This window comes from Dermacentor albipictus, chromosome 1, assembly GCF_038994185.2.
Source record: "Dermacentor albipictus isolate Rhodes 1998 colony chromosome 1, USDA_Dalb.pri_finalv2, whole genome shotgun sequence".
Lineage (NCBI taxonomy): Eukaryota > Metazoa > Arthropoda > Arachnida > Ixodida > Ixodidae > Dermacentor > Dermacentor albipictus.
In genome coordinates, this window is record NC_091821.1 from 28,855,163 (window position 1) to 28,871,736 (window position 16,574).

At 44.5% G+C, this 16,574-nt stretch overlaps 1 protein-coding gene across 1 annotated transcript in view; it reads left to right on the forward strand.

Moving 5' to 3' along the window:
• Positions 1 to 16,574, forward strand: part of LOC135906039 (ribosome biogenesis protein BMS1 homolog) — a 163,011-nt gene that overhangs the window by 25,646 nt on the left and 120,791 nt on the right. Inside the window, exon 6 of the mRNA XM_065437185.2 lies at positions 8,853 to 9,052. Coding sequence (XP_065293257.1) covers positions 8,853 to 9,052 — 200 coding nt within the window. The remainder of the gene's footprint in view (positions 1 to 8,852; positions 9,053 to 16,574) is intronic.

The window sequence follows — 16,574 nt, forward strand, 5'->3', positions numbered from 1 at the left end:
CTTTTACCTTATTTTAAATGGAGTGTGCTTAATAACCCGTATGGCAGTGACCACTTTCCCATAATCTTAAGTACGACGGAGCAAGATCAACTTATCCCGCAGGTCCCCCGGTGGAAGGTTGAATCAGCCGATTGGGAACGGTACCGAGATCTTACTCATATGACGTGGACTGAGATGTCCGGTATAGCCATAGATGATGCTGTCACATATTTTACAGCTTTTATACTAGATGCCGCCTCTAAGTGTATTACCCAAGCGAGCGGCACTGGTTCTAAGCGGCGTGTTCCCTGGTGGAACGATGCATGTAGGCAAGCGCGGAGGAACCAGAACAAAGCATGGGCGCTGCTTCGAGATTCGCCAACAGCAGAAAACCTGGAAAACTTTAAGCATGTTAAATCACAGGCGAGAAGAACGCGCCGACAAGCAAGACGAGAGAGTTGGGCAAGGTTTATCTCAAGTATTAACTCCTACACAGATGAGAGAAAAGTCTGGAATAGAGTGAAGAAAGTTAACGGGCAACAAACGTATTCCTTACCTTTAGTAAACAGCCACGGAGAAAGCCTGGAAGATCAAGCCAACTCTCTTGGTGCACATTTTGAATACATATCGAGCTCCTCGCACTACTCCGAAACCTTCCTAAAGAACAAAACGCGAATAGAACAGGAAAAGTTACATCGGAAATGTGCTAAACGTGTGGCGTACAACGAATCATTCTCCATAGCAGAACTGCAGGCAGCACTGAACTGTTGTAATACATCCGCCCCAGGTTCGGACCGCATAATATATGAGATGTTGCAACAACTACCCCCCGAAACACAAAAAACCCTCCTTTACCTTTACAACATTATATGGTTTTCCGGCGAGATCCCCTCTGCTTGGAAGGAGGCTATTGTAATCCCAATTCTAAAGCAAGGAAAGGATCCTTCCTCTGTATCAAGCTACAGACCCATAGCACTAACAAGTTGCCTCTGCAAAGTTTTCGAAAAAATGATTAATTGTCGCCTACTACACTTCCTCGAATCAAACAATTCGCTCGATCCATACCAGTGCGGGTTTCGGGAGGGTCGATCTACCAGTGACCATCTTATACGCATAGAGGCACGTATCCGTGAAGCTTTTGTCCATAAGCAGTTTTTCTTATCTGTATTCCTTGATATGGAGAAAGCTTATGATACTACGTGGCGGTTCGGGATATTGAGAGACCTCTCACACTTAGGTATACACGGAAATATGTTCAATGTTATCGAAAGTTATCTGTCAAATCGGACATTCCGTGTTCGAGTGGGCAATGTTTTGTCACGGAAATTTGTACAGGAGACTGGAGTGCCGCAGGGCGGGGTGCTCAGCTGCACGCTCTTTATAGTAAAAATGAATTCTCTCCGTCTACACATACCACATAACATCTTTTATTCAACATATGTTGACGATGTGCAGATAGGATTTCAATCAAGTTCTCTCGCAATCTGTGAGCGACAGGTCCAGCTTGGTCTTAACAAGGTCTCCAAATGGGCTGATGAGAACGGGTTCAGACTGAACCCACAAAAAAGCACCTGTGTTGTTTTCTCTAGAAAAAGAGGACTACATCCTGATCCTGAAATTGTGTTGCATGATGAGCGTCTGCCTGTAAACAAGGAACATAAATTTCTAGGGATAATTTTAGACGCGAAATTAACTTTTATACAGCACATAAAGTATCTTAAAAACAAATGTATGAAAACAATGAATATCTTAAAGGTTCTCTCACGCACAACCTGGGGCAGTGATAGAAAATGTCTCATGAACTTATACAAAAGCCTCATACGCACACGACTAGACTATGGAGCCATAGTTTACCAGTCGGCTACTCCAACTGCTCTAAAGATGCTAGACCCTGTCCACCACTTAGGAATTCGCCTGTCCACAGGCGCCTTTAGAACAAGCCCAGTGGAAAGTCTGTACGTTGAATCGGATGAATGGTCACTTGAACTGCAGAGAACATACTCCTCTTTCATGTATTTTCTTAGAGTAAACGGAAACAGTCAGCACCCCGCGTATTACACCATAAACGATCTGTCCAGTTGTCAACTCTTTCGCAACCGGCCCACCGTGGCAAAGCCTTTCTCACTGCGTCTCAGAGACCTAGCTGAAGATACAAGAGTTCCCCTGCTTGAATACCACCTTATGTCCCCTGCTATACGGCCCCCACCGTGGCAGTGGCAACCAATAGAGTGTGATACATCCTTCATAACTGTTACAAAGCACGCTCCTCTCGCGCATATATGAATGTACTTCTTGGAATTACAACACAAATACTCATGTCCTGAATTCTTTACAGACGCATCAAAGTGTAATTCTGGCGTATCTTACGCAGCAGTCGGTCCATCCTTTTCGGATACCGGTGTTCTGCACACGAGCACAAGTATCTTTACAGCAGAGGCCTACGCCATATTGGCTGCCGTTAAACACATTAAAGAAAGTAACATCCCAAAGGCAATTATATACACAGATTCATTGAGCGTTGTAAACGCTTTGAAAACTGTCAAAAAATATAAAAACCCTATCATTGTATCTCTTTACTCAGCATTACTAACCACCTATGCTTCCAAGCAGCAAATCGTGGTATGCTGGGTGCCGGGGCACCGCGAGATTGAAGGAAACGTGTTGGCTGACCAGCTAGCCACATCCATCCACGCGAACGCTGCAGACATTTCCATGACTGTCCCTGTAATGGACCTTAAGCCCTCCATAAGGAAAGCGCTCAGGGCTTTCTGGCAGCGGTTGTGGGATAAAGAAACAGAAAATAAACTCCATGTTATCAAGCCATATCTTGGCAACTGGCCGCCGGTATCAAAGAACCGCCACACGGAAGTAATACTTTGCAGACTTAGAATAGGACATACATACAGTACACACGCATACCTCTTGTCAGGTGGTGATCCACCCATGTGTGATAAGTGTGGTGAGCCACTTACCGTGCTTCACATCCTGATGCAATGCAGAGAATTAGATGCAAATAGGAAAAAGCATTTTCCATTACCTCACCGGCAACAAATTCCACTTCATCCTCAAATGATTGTAGGCATAGAACCTTTCTTCAAACATGAATCCCTGTTTAGATTTTTAAAAGATGTAGATAGTTTCCATATTATAGCCCCAGGAAATCCGTAGCACAGCCTCTAACAGAGGTTTCTGCTGCGGTAGGTGCAATAAAAGAAAGCACCTGCCTCTCAGCCTTTGTACTCAAAGGCCCCCGGAGGCATTAGTGCTATTTACATATTCTCGCATTTTAGCTCCATGATCTCTTATCACGCGTACTATATCCAGAGACCACTACGTGTATCACTATCATAATTTTATGCTATATCCTATTTTACGCTTCCATGTCACTGATTGATTTTAGGCCACTTTACAGCCATGTTACATTCCACCATCGCCACTCACAAATCAGCGCTTAACACAACATTATCAATCATGGCGCTCTTTGGCCATACCTGGCCCTTGCGCCACTAAACAACACTCATCCATCCAATAAATTTATTAAAGGGGGTCTTAATGAAGGTCAGAATACCCACTTCCCCACCTTAACACACTCTCAAGGAGCTCTTTATGTATGTATGTATCTTTCTAAGCTTGTATCTAGTATGTACCTTTGTTTGTATCTAACCGTTTTCCTTCCTACCTGGGTCACTGGTTAGTCCGTGGTCAAATGAGTAGCGCACTGTACTGCTGTACTGAAGTAACAGGGTTTGAAACCAACCATCGCACCAACTTGGGTCACTGAGTATGTGGCATTATGTACATACAGGCTGCTCTTCAACGAACCTCTTTCACACTGACATGGGTCACTGCAAGATGTGGCTCTGGGTAGGTACTGCTGTTCAAAGAAACTCCTCGGCACCGCCTTGGAGCACTGGGCATGTGCCACGTGATTTGTGCTGGTTTTCAATGAATATCTTTGATACCCACTTAGGTCAGTGGGTATGTGTCAGGTGGGGTGTGCAGCTCTTCAGTGAACATTTACGTCAACTTGGGCAACTTGGAATGTACCGCTCTACTATAACGAAAAAGATCCCTGAAATTTTTCCAATGCTGAGCGAAATCGAACCCACGTCACAAGGGTTCCTCAAGGACAGCAACCCGAGGTATTAGCAGGCTGCGCATTTAATATGTGCTGCCTTTTAAAGAATGCCTTTACTCCAACGCTTTAGTGAGCTGTGCCATGAATGCACCAGGTACGGGCCACTCTTCCGATGAACCTCTCACCTACTGAGTGTGCGGCAAGTGAGCAAACAATTCTCAGCGTTCTCAGGCACCAGCACACCACGCTTCTTGTCTTGGCGGCCACAAGTGGTCTTAGCGAGTAAGGAGTTCCTAGGCCCTTTAAACGCAGGGCAGACATTTCAGGCACCACAGGAAAAATAATTAAGTTTTTTGCTTTCTCACACCTGGGCTTTGTTCGTGTGCTGTCAGGTTTCACCATAGCTTCATAAGGAACACTTTATTGTGCCAAGATGGGCCAAGCCAAGTTTGGCATCGCTGGGACAGTGGCATGGCTATGAAAATATCGGTCGCATGTCGTAGCCTGTGTGGCCAATGCTTTGGTGTCTGTCATAGGGGTAGATTTCACTGGTCTCCACATGTGTCCTGGGGCAGGGTTGGCGTGTTCTGCACTCTACGCAGCCGTCTTCGCAACGATATCCAGGCAGTTGCATGCCGGTGTGCACAGTTGGCAAAGGAGGTGTGTGGGACATTTCCTCAGCTGGTCTGCTTTCAGTTCATCTGCAGAGCCGTTCCTATCGCAGCAGCAGGCTCTTCGTTGGTTGAGCTTGATTGAATTGTGCCTCATTCACTTGACCAGACAGTCCCAAGGGTTCAGTCAAACTTGGCAAGGTGCGGGGTTTGTCATGTAGATGTGGGTTTGCCATTTGTGTGGGGACACCACACAAATGGCATGAAAGGTCCAAATCGAACAGTTCATGTTGTTGTTGAGTGGCCAAGGACCCTCTGCAAGATTGGAAGAGTAGTGTGCTCGGTCTGTGCCACTAGATGGCGCAGCGTCTCTAAAAGAAGTGTGAGAGAGAAGTCCGGTTGTTGTATGACACTGTTCTCAGTGATCGTGCATACTGGTGCATCGTGCATTTTGGAAGCCATGCGCAGGCTTTGTGGCGATGCCGCTAGATGGCACCGAGTGTTTTTAGGCAAGTGCGAAACAAGGATCCGGTTGTAGTTGTGGGGATGCGCGACCCTCGCGCCTCCCCTGATGTTTTTCCCGCATAGTGCGTCTCCTGTAGTGCGGCTTCGCCGAATACGCGGCGGTCGGAATGGTACAGGCGCAGTGCGAGAGATGGCGCTAGTGTTGCGCTGCTGCGGGGTTACTTGGGTGCGGGAGAGACAAGGCGCTCTCTCTTTGAGGTTGGAGACAGCTAGCAGCACGGACGTGCCGCGCGTGCAGCGACCCTCTTTCCCGGTGGGTCGGCGCACGGCGGGGACGTCTCCCGCGTGCGCGCCACCCATGCTTCGGCGAGACCGTCTCGCATGGCCGCCTTCGAACGTGCCACGATTCGCGTGACCATACACGCGAACGACCAGGCGTTGGGATCCAGCATGGGGCGAACATATTCGCTCGCTTCCGGTCGCGGTGAGTCGGACTTCTAGATTTGTCGCGCGCCCATCGGCATGTTTTGTGGATAGCAACTCGGCTAGCAGGCATTGATGTATGAAAGGTGCAATAAATGCCCTTGTGATTGTTTGCACTACTGTGTTGTCGTTCCTTTGTCCCAAGAGTACGGTGTGAGAACCCCCCATTACACCCCACATAGTACACACCTCATACACAACTCGTTTCAACTGTGCCAGTACGTTGTGTCGCTGTATTGATTCAATGCTAACGCTTTACCTTCGGCAGTCATCATGAGATATGCCGCAATATTTCAATTACCTGGCTTTGCACACCAGACGGTATTTCTCCCACTCTTTGGGCAACCTTGTAATTCTTGTACGGTACTTAAAAAAAATTTCACGTGGTCGTTCTCGATGATGGTGCCACCAACTTCCTTCGTGCAAGGCATGAGCAACGTCTCACAGTGGTGTGAGGCTTCATCTGTTCGGCTACGTGGTAGCTAATGATGTAGGTTACTCTTACTGCCACTGAAGAGCTCGCTAGCTGAAAATAAGTTTTGTACACTAAAATATATAAAAATGGCAGGTTGAATGTGGCAGCAGTAAATTAAACGGTCTGCAGGCGCATTGACACTGGCATGCTGCACAGGCACCAACGATGCGTAATGCACTAAAGCAGCAAATGATCAACTAACAAAACATAATTTTATAGTTCTGCGCCTTCAAATATGCCAGCTGTCACAATCGCAGCAGGCAGGGGAAACAAGCAGGCGTACTGCTGCGGATTGAGAAATAAAACAAGGTTAATTAGTGGCCTATTATCATCATCATCAGCCTATTTTGTGTCCACTGCAGGACAAAGGCCTCTCCCTTTGATCTTCAATTACCCCTGTCCTGTGCCAACCAATTCCAACTAGTGCCCAGAAATTTCCTAGTTTTATCGCCCCACCTAGTCTTCTGCCATCCTCGAATGTGCATCCCTTCTCTTACCACCCATTCTTTAACCCTAAAGGTCCACTGTTTATCCAACCTACGCTTTACATTACTTGCCCAGCTCCGTTTCTTTTCTCTTAATGTCAATTAGAATATCAGCTATACCCGTTTGCTCTCTGATCCAAACCTCTCTCTTTCTCTTTCTTAACGTGATGCCTAGCATTCTTTGTTCCATCGCTCTTTGTGCGGTACTTAATTTGTTCTCAAGCTTCTTTGTTAGTCTCCAATTCTCTGCCCTATATGCCCTATTGTACACTTCCTTTTCAATGACAGTGGTAAGTTTCCAGTCAGGAGCTAACAATGTCTGCCATATGCGCTCCAGCCCATTTTTATTCTGTGAATTTCGTTTTCATGATCACAGTTCTTTGTGAGTAATTGACCTAAGTAAACATACTCCTTCACAGACTCTAGAGTCTGACTGGCGATCCTGAACTCTTGTTTCCTTGCCTGGCTATTCATGATTATCTTTGTATTCTGCATATTAACCTTCAACCTCACTCTTACACTCTCTCTGTTAAGGTCCTCAATCATTTGTTGTAACTCGTCTGCAGTGTTACTGAATAGAACAATGTCATCTACAAACTGAAGGTTGCTGAGATATTCACCATCAATCCTCACTCCTAAGCCTTTCCAGTTTAATAGCCTGAATACTTCTTCCAAGCACGCAGTGAATAGCATTGGAGAGATTGTGTTTCCTTGTCTCACCCCTTTCTTTACAGGTATCTTCCTACTTGTGGAGAATTAAGGTAGCTGTGGAATCTCTGTAGATGCTTTCCAAGGTATTCACGTAAGCGGCCTGCACTCCTTGATTACGTAATGTCTCTATGACTGCTGGTATCTCTACTGAATCAAATGCCTTTTCGTAATCTATGAAAGCCATATGGAGAGGCTGATTGTACTCTGCAGATTTCTCAATTACCTGATTATTGACAAGGATGTGATCCATTACAGAGTATCCCTTCCTGAAGCCAGCCTGTTCCCTTAGTTGACTAAAGTGCAGTGTTGTCCTTATTATATTGAAAATAACCTTTGTGAATATTTTATATAATAATGAAAGTAAGCTAATGGGCCTATAATTTTTCAATTTTTTAACGACACCCTTTTTGTGGATTAGTATAATGTTTGCATTCTTGCAGTTCAGTTCTCTGGAACCCTTGAAGTCAATAGACACTTCGTATGGAGAGCCACCAGTTTTTCAAGCATTATGTCTCCTCCATCTTTGATTAAGTGGACTGTTATTCCATCTTCTCCTGCCACTTTTCTCTGTTTCATGTCTTGCTAGGCCCTTCTAATCTCATCTCTATTTAAAGTCTCTGCAACCTGTTCATTACTGCTTCGAATGGAGGTATCGTGGCTCCTCTAGGTACTGTACAGGTCAGTATAGAGTTCTTCGTCTGCTTTTACTATGCCTTCGAGATTGCTGATGATATTACCCTGCTTATCTTTCTGTGCATACATCTTGGTTTGTCATATGCCAAGTTTCCTTCTCACTGATTTCATGCTTCGTCCATTTTTTACAGCTTCCTCAGTCTTTCTCATGTTGTAATTTCGAATATCCCTTATTTTCTCCTTGTTGATCAGTTTTGACAGTTCTGCGAATTCTATCTTATCTCTTGGGTTGGACATTCTTTGACATTTCTTCATTAGGTTCTTTGTTACTTCGGAGAGCTTGGCTACTGGTTGTCTTGGTGCCTTACCTCCTTGTCAACACTGCCAAGAGTTCTCGCTATGTTCCAAGTGCCATATGGCCTGTAGGTATGGCATTGTAGTATCAGCAGTAGTAGCGTCCTCTTTCATTAGCATGGTGGTAAGTGTCACCTTGCATATATCATTGTGAAAGGCGTGACGCGCTGCACACTCTATTCTTGAATTTGACTCGCACAATTTATGGGGAGGGCCAGAGCTTCGTGGACCCTAGGAATTCTTTTGCACACACCTATTTGAGAACCACTGTATTATCATATTTGCATTATGACATGCGTGTTTGCAAGTGTAAAGTAAGTTTTTTTTTTTTTTTAAAGGCATTAAACCATGAATAAGAAAACATGAAGTTGTCTGAGGACACAGAAATGCTGATGTGTGCCCCCGATGTTCCAGTACTCTGTTTATGAATAAACATGATGTTATGAATAAACATGATGTCTGTAATTGATGTAAACTCATTTACATGCAAGTTTTTGAAATAATTATAGTCTGTCAGTGAGCAAGTGTGGTTTGTAGTAAAGTTCACCCAATGAGTGTCTTCTGTTGCTCTGACTCAGGTTGTGGTGACTTCGCCATCCATGAGGTTAGCCTGCTTCCTGACCCATGCCCACTGCCTGACAAGGAGAAACGGCGCTCTCTTAATGAGAAGGAGCGCCTCCTTTATGCTCCAATGGCCGGAGTTGGAGGTGTTGTCTTCGACAAGGATGCTGTCTACATAGACTTGAGTGGAAGCCACTCCCACAAGGAAGGACGAGGGGTCAGTGACTCATAACTTGTTAGAACTGCAAAGGTGTCATAGCTTACTTTTTCAGAAATATTGCACCAAAGCAGAATTAACTGAAATTGTGCAACACTGCATCATAACAGCGTGATGTAACTGCATCTTGCGGTCATGCGGCTTACACTAGCAAGAAAAGCTCGTTCTGTGGCTCAAAGAACATTCTTAATCAGAAATCTCTGTCTACATCAGTTTATTATGCGTCCACGCAAAGCTCAGCATTTCACGGTACTGCTTTCTAAGACAGCGGGAAGTCAGGCCCTGGAATGCCATCAGCATCAATTTTTTTAATACGGACACTTAAAGGGACACTAAAGGTTACCAGAAACTCAAGTTAAAGTGGTAGAGCAATGTTCTAGAACGTCTAAGGCGTCAATTTAATCGCGAACAGAGCTTTAGTAACCGAGAAATTGAGGTAAATGCATGACACGATTTGAGACCCCCCAGCGACATTCTGGTACTAGCCCGATGACGAAAGGACTCCTCATAATTTGTGTTACTAATACTCAACTACTCGTATTAAAAATATCATTTCATTCGATTATAAGACGGAAAAAAATGCTACTTGTCTACGTCTATACGATTCTAAGAAAAAATAACATTTTGACGTTACCCTTCAGTAATATGGGTGTTGGAAAGGTTTCGTTTTCGCTCGACTCTGTGCGCTCGACTCTGCGCCGCGCATGCTTTGGAGTTTCAGTACTTTCGTTATCGCGTCGTGCTGTGAGGGTTCTGCTGGCTCGCGAAACTTTCATTTGGAATAAGCAGCGAGAATGACACGTCGATGTGATGTCGTGACAAGCCCTCGTTGCTTTCCCGCTCCGGAGAGCCGGTGTCGAGGCCGCCGTCGTAGTACGCAACGACACCGGCAGTGCGAGCCCTCAGCAGCAGGTCGCACTCGTCAGTGCTCAAATTGCTGAAGTTGAGCCCACCATCGTGAGCCAATCTGTCGGTGTCAGGGTCCATTGCGACGAGCGTCGAAGTTTGCGTCATAGAATGAAGTACCAGCTTATGGGCGTCTTGCGCTGGAATTTGAGGTATAGTAGCGGCGCCTGGTGGCGGTGCGGGAAATGACATTTGGGTCATGCCAGCTTGGGTCGTATTGAGCCCTGGCTGTGGCGAAGCACGTTTCTAGGCCGAGTTTTGCGTCGATTCGCACTTTTTTATGCCCTGTTGCGAGTGCGAAAAGGCTCACAGACCACGGTGCGAGCTCGCCGCAGCCCATAGTTTAACGAAAACGGACTCTCCGTGTGCCGTGGGACGTAATGTGGGACGTAATTCGTTTCTTCTTCCGCTAGCCACCATACTCCCGCTTTCGCTCTGCTGTCAGCTCTGTCTTGGCTCTGTTTCTGGCCGCGCGTTTGCGTTTTGCGCAGAAAAGCCGTAGTGCCGTCTGCGGACGCCGTTCTACTCACCGATGGCCCAACGTCACTATGAGACCATGATGTCAGTACTCCTCGATCGGAGGGCGGGCGATTTGAACTGCGCTAGAGGTACGCGGACGCTTCAGAACGCATTTTCTCTTAAAATAAGTCTCTCCTTGGCACGAAACAAGCGTTTCGAGGTTTCTGTGATGGTATTTCAGCAGTCCACGTTGACTTAATAGTAACCTTTAGTGTCCCTTTAAGGCAAGCATTAAGTGGAAGCTTTTGCTTGAAAGTTCCTATCTAAATTCAGGGGAACTGAGAAAAAGGTTTTCTCAGCAACCACGGCACCGATGTTGTAGAAGTTTATTGCATTGGAAAGAGAAGGCTGAAATCTACTGACTGTAGACAGGAGATATTTCATATAGGCCATCAGAAAAATTTTTAAAATAGCAAAATGAAGAAATCTCAACAATCAACTTTCGAGTTTACAACTCTCTAACACAGAAATGAAAAACAATATGACAGTTCTAAAAACAATACCCATTAACACATCTAAATCAGAGAGAATTGAGGTATTATACACCACTTTGAAATACACCACTAATTTGTTAGTAGGAATTTTGCAATACCCCCATTAACATTTCAAGTGCAACAATTTCACGTAAGCTGTAAATTCGTATACAAATTTGTTCACTTTAGATGCAGTAGTAGATGCAATTTACAGAACTGATATCTGTCTTTGGTACAGAGTTACGCGTTTGTTTACCTTGTGCTGAAATTTTTTTGTAGCTTACCAATTTTTGGGAATTGCAAAAAATTTCGGGTCCTAAGTCTAGATTTTGATTCCTAAAGTCATTCAAATGTAACTTTCTCAAATGCAATAAATTTCATTCAAATCGGTCCGGCCTTTGCCTCGTGAAAGCATTCCTGTGTTTTACATGTATTTGAGCAAGGACATCAAAGTTAGCCCTGCTTTAAAGTTTCCAGAAGCTTCAGCTCAAGGAGCAGGAAGAGGAGGGCATTTAGCACTTATAAGACTGGTGCTGTTCCTTGAAGTCTAAATGTTCAGCGACTCCTATTACAGTCGACTCTCGTTACAACGGACCCTGATAATCCGACAAAAAATGGCCGTTTTGTCCGAAGTCTGTAATATCTGAAATGCCTTACTTGCGAAACTTCGGTCACAATGTGTAAGAACACCATTGCAAAGATTAAAATACAAAAAAAAGTTGCAGTTTCGCCTGAAAGCTGAAGCATCGATTGCAATAGCAAATTAGTGGACAGCCATGCGAAGTAGAAATAGTATTTTTGTCGGACATATAAAATTGTAAACATTCTCTTACTAACTAAATTAACAAGCACCGTGTCACACGCGCGCTGGTAAATTTGAACTTATCTCGCTTGATGACCACGTAAAGTCACTGTCAAAACGTTGGAATGAGGAAGCACGGCAGCAACAGTGGATGAAGCTACCAGCGCTGGGCGCACTTTGTCCACATCGCCGATCGCTTTCAAGATGTGTGGCCGTACCGTTAACAGCAGCTGCCAGAGTAGAACCCCTATCTCTCTCGCCAAACCCCCGTGCCTTGCATGTGAAAGCCAGGGTTCTTCCGCCCCGCTTTCCTCCTCTCTTGTGCGCACGATATTGGGCCGCGATCGTCGGCTGATTCTCGCAAGTCAGTTGCCAGCCCATGTTGACATGGCAAAAGTCTGTTTTATACGCGTGATTTTGACAAAAATTGCCACTAGTTTCGTCCGCTATAGCCGATAGTCCATTGTAGTGGGGTCCATTAAAAGGAAACTCAGGTTTAAATATGCTCCGTTATATCTGAAAGTGTTCTATGCGGGTCCGTTGTAACATCAAATACAAGTACCATATTTATTCGAACCTAGGCCGATAGTTTTTTCCAAATAATCATATACAAAACTCTAGGGTCGGCTTAGATTTGAGGATCTTATAAAACGCGCCAGTTTGTGACTGAAAATGATAAATATGGTCCATAGCTAGCACCATCTAAAAAAGTCAGTATCGTAGTTGCTACTTGCCGGCCAGTAGCCAACTGAAGTACAGGAGCGCTATCATCGCTTTTACTTGTGTTGTATTGGAGGTGGCTCTATGGTATCGGCGTGTGGCATGGCGTTATCGTAATGGCATGCTATTGTGCCACTTTCAAACGAATAGTTATGCTAGCTGCAGAGGCATAGTAAGCTAGACGGGACTTCAGCATCGATGAGAAAAACTTTGGTCGTTGGAACGGAGACACTTTTGTGTGTGCCGCAACGAGGAGATGACACGGATAAGGACGATAAGGCGAGGAGATGACACTGATAAGGTGCATGCATGGGCGCGCGGACGCAAGCATATATGTCGTCTAGGCTATCGACAAGGCTAACAGTGGTGATGACGTAAAGGGAACTCAGCATGCTCATATTAAATAAATAGAGCACCCCTTTTCTACCCATAGCACCCCATAGAGCACCCCTTTTCTGCCGCATGGCTTCACCTATTAAACGCAGAAATAAAGACGTATTAAAAAAAAATCATTTTGTGAACGCTGTCCTCACTTTTTTTTTTTGTTGAACCTACATTCAAGGTAAGTTTTTTTTTTTTTTTTCTGGCTTCGGACATTCGGGGGCTGGCTTAGAATCGGAGCCGGCCTAGATTTGAGTAAATACGGCATTTTACTGGTACTGTTAAAGCTTTCAGTAGTACAATTCATTAACGTTTTCTTTGGATCATGTAATATTTTGTCGTGACGAGCTTAGGGATAGGTAGGAGACCAGTTTGTCTGCTCTAAGCTGGTGCAAATATCTCTTGATACACCATACAGAGCTCGGATAACTTGACCAACAAAGACGAAAACCCAGCCTTCAAAAATGCGTACTGTCGAACCCACTTATAATGATAGTGGTTTTAACAATATATCACTTATAAAAATGATAAGCTGCTGCACCATCAAATTTTGTAGGTTTTCAATTGTGAAATAGCCCGCTTACTTGCCTACTTACTTGCTTACTTACTTGCTTACTTACTTACTTGGAGGGGCAAACTTGCCCGCTCATTTCCGAAGTTGCTCTTGCCATCCTACTTATGAAAACACCCAAATTATTGGTAGAGGAGCCACAAAATGCAAGAGGGAAGTCATTAAAGCTTACCAAATCCAAAAACATGGCCACAATCAGTTCGTGAGCACACCTTCCGTATAGCTATCTTGCAAAGAACTTTCTTTTTTGGAAAAATATTGCCTTTAAAATGTGTCATTCACCGATGTTCTTTAAGGTTATTATGGTTTTTTTTAACGGCTGTCTTGGTCTATATGGCGCATGCGCATGTTGATTTTCTTTTCTTTTTGAACCAAATTTTCATTAAACTCCTATACTAGTCCCAGTGTGCGTGGTCGTCCTTTTCTCTTTTCTTGCTTACGCGTCTTCGAAGGCTCGGTTTTCGTACTTTGTTTGTCAAGCTATGTACCAATAGGCCCAGCAACAGACTCTTCTCGGATAACTTAAAAGGACTCTAAATCAAAATAATTAAGTAGTGTTAGATATAAAGGTTATTCGTCTAAAAATCTATTATTGTTTTCTGAGGGCCAGTATATGGCTTTGTTACGTAGAAAATTGCCATGGAATGTCACGGTACTGCTCACCAATTTGAATTGCCCTCACCAGAACAGATGAATTGACGTAAACCCCATGTGACCTCCCCCTAAGCCCGCTCTCTCTGAATCAGCCAGTGCCATGTGAGAGGTACCATAGTCCAAAACAGATGCTGCCAGTTCCATTTTCGTCATTTTCTCGCTAACAATGACGAAATCGTTATTATAGAAGACTAATCTTTTAATCTACCTCAACATGGTATTTTCCTTTAGTGTCCCTTTAACCGTTTGAGGATCCCATTAAAAAAAAAAAAGTTTTCATCCCAAAAAATGTCTACTCAGGTCACATTTCTTTATTTCAGACTAAAATTCTCCAGAGCGACCTACCTTGAAAAAATAGCAGCAAATTTTTTTGGTGACAATAAAGCAAAAAAAAAAGTCATCGTGTGCAGTTTAATACATGGTTCATTGCTGATTACGTGGATAAACTACCGTAATTAGTTGTTTACAAATGTGATAATATTCACACAACTAAGTTTTACGTTTTAAAGCAGGTTTAACTCAACATGGGCCCATAGTTTGAAACATTTCAATTTATGTTCCATATTTGTCATGTGATGTGCTGAGGGTGCCATCCCAGCAAAGGTAGTGGCATGGCGACCTCCGTTTTAGGTCCAAGTCAATGATGAAGTGTCAGAAAAACGGAAAATGATGTGGATCATTAGAAAATATGGCTCCAGAGGTCGTCATGCATGCAAGCATTTCATGGTAGTCCTTTGAGTGATAAGAAAGGAGATATCAATTTTCCTGACACCTTTTACTGGAAATTGCATGTGTGAGAATGGCAGTATTGAAATGGGCAAGTGCAGGCATGCTCCCGAACTACCGAGGTGGCAGACACCATAGAGCGAGGAAAAAAAAAAATGTTTTGATGGAAACCAAGGCGTGCGGAATAATTTTTTCTAGAAGTCACGGAAAGTTGCATCACCTCCGCAGCACACTTGTGCGCATTTTCTAACATTCGGTCCACATAAGGCCATGACCATTTGGACTTTGTTTCTGCCACCGTACATGTGCAGTGGTGCCTCTCAAAGTGTTAACAGGAACATGCGAACATAGGGCTGTCGATACCTTTAGCAGCATCTTATAACCGCCTGTGTTATCGTAAAGGGTACACGCATGCGCAGTTACAGTCAGCCTGAAGCAATGCTCCGTGGGCACTTCCATATTGTTCGTCAAGATTCACGAGTTGCACTTCTCATGTTTATCACAATAGTGGTGAACGGTACGATCCTGTTAACATAACGTATTTACACGAATCTAAGCTGGCCCCTGAATGCCCGAAGCCAGAAAAAATTAAAAAGCTTACTGTGAATGTAGGCTGAACAAAAGGTGTGGATAGCGTTCACAAAATGAAAACAGCATTTATTTAGTATGCACATGCCGAGCTCACTCTACGTTATCATCGCCGCTATAGCCAGATCCACATACACGCTTGCAGACGCACGCAAGCTCGCGTCGGCGCACCTTTACATGCGGAGACAGTGCGATATGGCTTGCACGCATCGAAACGCGGCGTGATCTAGTGAACAGCTCCTCTCTGTTATCGTGCGCTTATTTTCCTTATCGCTGTCGTCTCCTCGTTGTGGCACACGCAAAAGCATCCCCCATTACCCCTTCAATGATGGGCGTTTTTCTCATTGATGACGAAGTCCCGCCGGCTTGAACGTTTGACGATGCCTGTGCGGCTAGCACAACTTTTTTTTGGAAAGTGGCACTATAGTGGCATTGCCTGTTCGGTGCCATTACGGTAACACCATGCTGTGGGCCACGCTGCACGCCGATACGACACAGGTCAAAATAGCTACGTCGTGCTTCAGTTGGCTACTGGTGCAGCTAATAGCGGCTGTGATACTAACTTTTCTTGATGGTGCTAGCTATGCGCCATATTTATTATTTTTAATTACAAACTGGCCTGTTTTTTTTTTCAAATCCTCAAATCTAAGCCGACCCTAGAGTTTGGTATATGAATATTTGAAAAATACTATCAGCCTAGATTTGAATAAATACAGTATCTGAGTTTTTTATAGCTGCCGTGGAAAAAGATTTGCATGTACTGTCATCAGTGACAGAGCAAAGAAATTGCGGCACGTGGCACTCTTGTTCCCAAGCATGCCGATAACAGGAATACCAGGCACCCCTCCTTTGAAACATGAATTGTGCCTGGCACTCGTAACCAGCGTGCTCAGGTACAAGAGCATCCTGTGTTACAATATTCCTGCTCCAGTCATTAATCCAGCTGTACCTCTGTCTCAGTTGTGGGGTCTGATGTGGGATTCTCACACCGTACTCTTGGGACAAAGGAACGACAACACAGCAGTGCAAACAATCACAAGGGCATTTATTGCACCTTTCATAGATCAATGCCTGCTAGCCGAGTTGCTATCCGCAAAACATGCATAGTGTGAAGCCACAAACGCACGACAAATCTAGAAGTCCGACTCACCACGACCGGAAGCGAGCGAATATGTTCGCCCC